General features: G+C 46.4%; 1 protein-coding gene across 1 annotated transcript in view; it reads right to left on the bottom strand.

The window, feature by feature from the left end:
• ZNF326 (zinc finger protein 326) overlaps positions 1-4,236 on the bottom strand; it is a 39,397-nt gene extending 35,161 nt beyond the window's left edge. Inside the window, 2 exon segments of the mRNA XM_010860504.1 lie at positions 95-308; positions 4,219-4,236. Of these exon segments, the coding sequence (XP_010858806.1) occupies positions 95-308; positions 4,219-4,236 (232 nt within the window).
• Between the last annotated feature and the right edge of the window lie 433 nt (positions 4,237-4,669).

Genomic DNA, 4,669 nt, shown 5'->3' with positions numbered 1-4,669 from the left:
GCAGCGCCGCCCGCGACTGGCTGGCGCGGGCTGGTGGGCGGGCCCTCGAATGGGGGCGGGAAGCAGGTCCGCTGTCACGCTCCCAGGTGCTGACCCTCTCGGAGCCGCTGAGGGGTAAGGAAGGTTAAAAAGGAGCCCCAAAGGCTGGCCGGGCTCAAGGGAAAGAAAACCGGGTTTTCTGGAAGGTCGGGCTGAAGCCCGCCATGTTTGATTCTGGCAAGAGCGAAAGGATCTGCTTGGAATACCTTCCCCCTGCCCAAACTAATATACCACGTGCCGACCTTTCCCTTTTTATTGGCTGATAATGACTGATCGGAAAATGTAAAAAAAAAAACCTTATGGAGTTTCTGCCGTGGAGATTCAGAAGGCCAGGATATTTTTAGACCGCTGTGAGCAGAGAACAAATTGCTAAATAGGAAAGTTACGAGTGTGATCCAAGACAGAACACAGTCGAGTTCTGAATTTCAAGGTGCAAAATGAAAGTGTTGTAAAAGTTAACAAAGGGAAGATTTTTGGAAGGAGTCATCCAGAACTTGAAGAACAACCACAGGCAAACACATATCAACACATATTGATACATATTAACACTGTATTTGGAGAAGGAAATGGCAACCCACTCCAGTATTCTTGCCTGGAGAATTACGTGGACAGAGGAGCCTGGCAGGCTACAGTCCATGGGGTCACAAAGACTTGGACACAACTGAGCAAGTATCACTCAGCATTGTATTATTGTCACTTTGGAAATAGTGTTGAGGACAGTGGGAAAAGTCACTCGCCCATAAGACAATGTGGGAAAAGATAACTGTTTGGTCATTCTAATCGTGGAGCCGCTTGAACTCCAGGTTAGATAATATTTTCTCATAGAGCAAATCGTGTCAATGATGAGTTGATCACAGGATAGGAAATCATAAATCAAGCCGTTGGCCCTTCTTTGAGGTCCAATGAGTTTCCAGAACCAAGTTCCAAGGAAACAGTCTCTGGAAACATGACTAAGGAAAAACTCACAGGTATACTAAGGTGTATGACTATAGCCCCCGTGGTGCAGAGGTAAATAATCCACTTGCCAATGCAGGAATCACAAGCAATGCGGGTTTGATCCCTGGGTTGGGAAGATTCCCTGGAGTAAGAAATGGCAACACACTCCAGTATTCTTGTCTGGAAAGTTCCATGGACGGAGGAGCCTGGCGGGCTACAGTTCATGGGGCTATAGTTCATGGACACGACTGAGCACAGCCCCAGATCTGGGTAGGCCACTGTTCCTTCCTCATCTCTTTCCTTCTCCACCCTCATTGATTCACCCAGTTCTCCACCCTTACAGTGTTTTCTTCTTTTTTTTTTCCCTCCTATGCATGTTTTCTATTCACCAGAGCAGAACATGTTGAAAACTGAACTCATAATTTTCTCAAACCTGTTTATCTTCTTTTATTCTTTCATCTGTGAATAATGCTGTGTGAGTGGCATCATGAGCAACCACCCACTACTAATTCAGTCAAGACTCAGCCCTCTCCCATTCTCTCATCCTCAATCCATACTGAAGTCTTTCATCTGCTTATTACCTCCTAAAATGTCTTATTAATAAGTTTTCCCGTGATCTCCAATTCACTGCACTACCTGAGTTAGACTCTCATTATCTTTCTCCTAAAGTGTTGAGATGGCTTCCTGAGTAATTTCTCTGCCTTTCCACCTTGACTTTCTCAGGCTCCTCAGGGCCTCAGTGATATGAAGGCAAATCTGAACGCATCATGCATCTCTATCACAGATTAGGTGAAGGCAAAGCTTCTAACATAAAGCACAACCAGCAGGGTCTGGCCTCTGCCTACCCTGCCACCTTCCTGCATTTCTCCATCCTCCTCTCTCCCCTATTCTTTCCCTATTGATTGGCAATTTTAAGCTACGTACAGTTCCCAAAACACCCCAATAGTTTTTCATAACTCTGAACTTTTGTTTACGGTTTTCTCTCTGCTGCTCAGTCATGTCTGACTCTTTGTGATCCCATGGACTATAGCCTGCCACCTCCTCTGGCCATTGGCTTTCCCGGGCAAGAATACTGGAGTGGGTTGCTGGCCATCTCCTCCAGGGCATCTTCCTGACCAGGGATCAAACCCGAATCTCCTGCTTTGACTGGCAGATTCTTTACCACTGAGCCACCTGGGAAGCCCCCTGGTTAACCCTGCTGCTGCTGCTGTTGCTGCTGCTAAGTCGCTTCAGTCGTGTCCAACTCTGTGCGACCCCATAGCTGGCAGCCCACCAGGCTCCCTCATCCCTGGGATTCTCCAGGCAAGAACACCGGAGTGGGTTGCCATTTCCTTCTGCAATGCATGAAAGTGAAAAGTGAAAGTGAAGTTGCTCAGTCATGTCTGACTCTTCACGACTCCGTGGACTGCAGCCTACCAGGCTCTTCCGTCCATGGGATTTTCCAGGCAAGAGTACTGGAGTAGGGTGCCGTTGCCTTCTCCGTGGTTAACCCTACTCATGCTCAAAACAGTTCAAAACTTATTTCCTCTAAGAACACTTTCACATCCCACCCCTGCTCCTAGACTGCTGCCACCGCTAAGTTGCTTCAGTCGTGTCCGACTCTGTGCGATTCTATAGATGGCAGCCCACCAGATTCCGCTGTCTCTGGGATTCTCCAGGCAAGAAGGCTGGAGAGGGTTGCCACTTCCTTCTCCAATGCATGAAAGTGATGAAAGTGAAAAGTGAAAGTGAAGTCGCACAGTCGTGTCTGACTCTTCGGGACCCCACGGACTGCAGCCTACCAGGCTCTTCCGTCCATGGGATTTTCCAGGCAAGAGTACTGGAGTGGGGTGCCATTGCCTTCTCCTGCCCCTAGACCAGTGCTTCTCAAATATTAATGTGCATATGATTCACGTTCAGTCAGTCTGTGTTGAAGCTGGAGGGTCTGCATTTCTCACAATTTTCCAGGAGATGCTGCTGCTGGCAGTCAAACTATACTTGAAATAAGAAGCAAGGCCCTGGGCTCTATTAAAAGCCACTCCTCTAAGTTTCCTGGGACAGCCTCTGCTCTAGCACTATCTCCTTTGCATCAAATACTATGTCTCTCCACGTTAAAAGCCTTTTGAGATTAGATCCAAGTCTTGTTGGTACCCTAAGTGCCAAGCACATAAGTTTTACAATTAAAACTGAGCTCTCTCTGAAACTTTTACCTTTTTTTCTTGTTATCAGAGTAAAGAAGTGATTTTATAATCCAAGGTCTTCAGGTCTTGGCATGAGTGGAAGAAAATAAATATTGGGTCACTTCGTGAATCATGTGCATATATGTGCGCATGCGCACACACACACACACACACACACACACACACACATCCCTTATTTCCCTGAAAGAGAAAACTGCCAGATCAGAAACTCATAACTCCAGGAAATACCAGAATACATGGATCTTTTCCCTCCTTCCTTCTTCCTTCCCTAATACAAAGTGTTCTTGCAGAGGCAGGTGGCAATACCTGAGGTACTCCATAATACTCAGGAGACTATCAAGTCATTCCCTAATTCATTTATTTGGGCTTCCCTAGCAATTAGGTGGTAAAGAATCGTCTGCCAATGCAGGAGATGCAAGTTCGATCCCTGGATTGGGAGGAGCCCTAGAGAAGGAAATAGCAACCCACTCCAATACTCATGCCTGGGAAATCCCATGGACAGAGGGGTCTGGCATGTTACAGTCCACGGTAGCGAAAAGAGCTGGACACAACTTAGCACAAAATGACAACAACAGCAATTATTTATTGTACAAATCTTGGTTAAGCACCAGCTATGTGCCAAACATAGTTTTCTCTATTTGTTATCTCTTTCCTGCTCCCCAGAGTCTAGCTAGGCTATCTGGTCTTTTCTGGCTTTGCTAGGCTCAGATTTTTACCCTGAGGGGCCAATGTTTTAGGCAAAGTCTTAACATTGTTTCATCTTCCATCTATTTCGCAAGAGATACAAGGTTAGTAAAGATCAGACCAGCAGAGTCCTTTGGGGGAAAAAAAGAGAATAGGGGTTTTTAAATGCAGAGGTTAAAGGATGTGTGGGCTGAGACTAAGGAAAGACTTCAGGGAGAAGGAGGAAATGAGGGGCCACATCTAAGACTGGATCCTGAGGGAGCTGTCAGAGAAGCCCCACCATCCCACACTCTCCAGAACCTGAGAAGAGCCAGGTGAGTGGACTTTCTGAGAACCCAGGGACCTTTGTTCTTCATCTCCTAACCCTCCACCTACATACCTTCTGCTCCGACAACATAGGATCATCTGCTGTCCCTCATGAGAGTCATGTATTTGCACATTTCTATGCCTTTGCTTATCTTGTTCTCTCTGCATCTATTATGTTTCCTCTCCTCCGCCATTCTAAAGGTTCAGAATCCATGTTATCTCTTTTTAAATCCCTCCTTCTTAGTAAGAATCCCCTTCCCTCTATGTTACCTTAATAGCAGTTAGTAACATTGAATTTTAGTTGGAATTCATTAGTTACTTCTTTGTCTAGCTACTTTTTCATACTCTTAGGTATCAGTTCAGTTCAGTCACTCAGCCGTGTCTGACTCTGTGACCCCATGGACTGCAGCATGCCAGGCTTCCCTGTCCATCACCAACTCCCAGAGTTTGCTCAGTCTCATGTCCATAGAGTCGGTGATGCAATCAAACCATCTCATCCTCTGTCATCCCCTTCTCCTCCCACC

The sequence above is a fragment of the Bison bison genome, unplaced genomic scaffold (genome assembly GCF_000754665.1).
Source record: "Bison bison bison isolate TAMUID 2011002044 unplaced genomic scaffold, Bison_UMD1.0 scf7180017864466, whole genome shotgun sequence".
NCBI lineage: Eukaryota > Metazoa > Chordata > Mammalia > Artiodactyla > Bovidae > Bison > Bison bison.
Note: the sequence above shows the minus strand (reverse complement) of the source record. Positions and strands in the feature narration are given on the sequence as shown.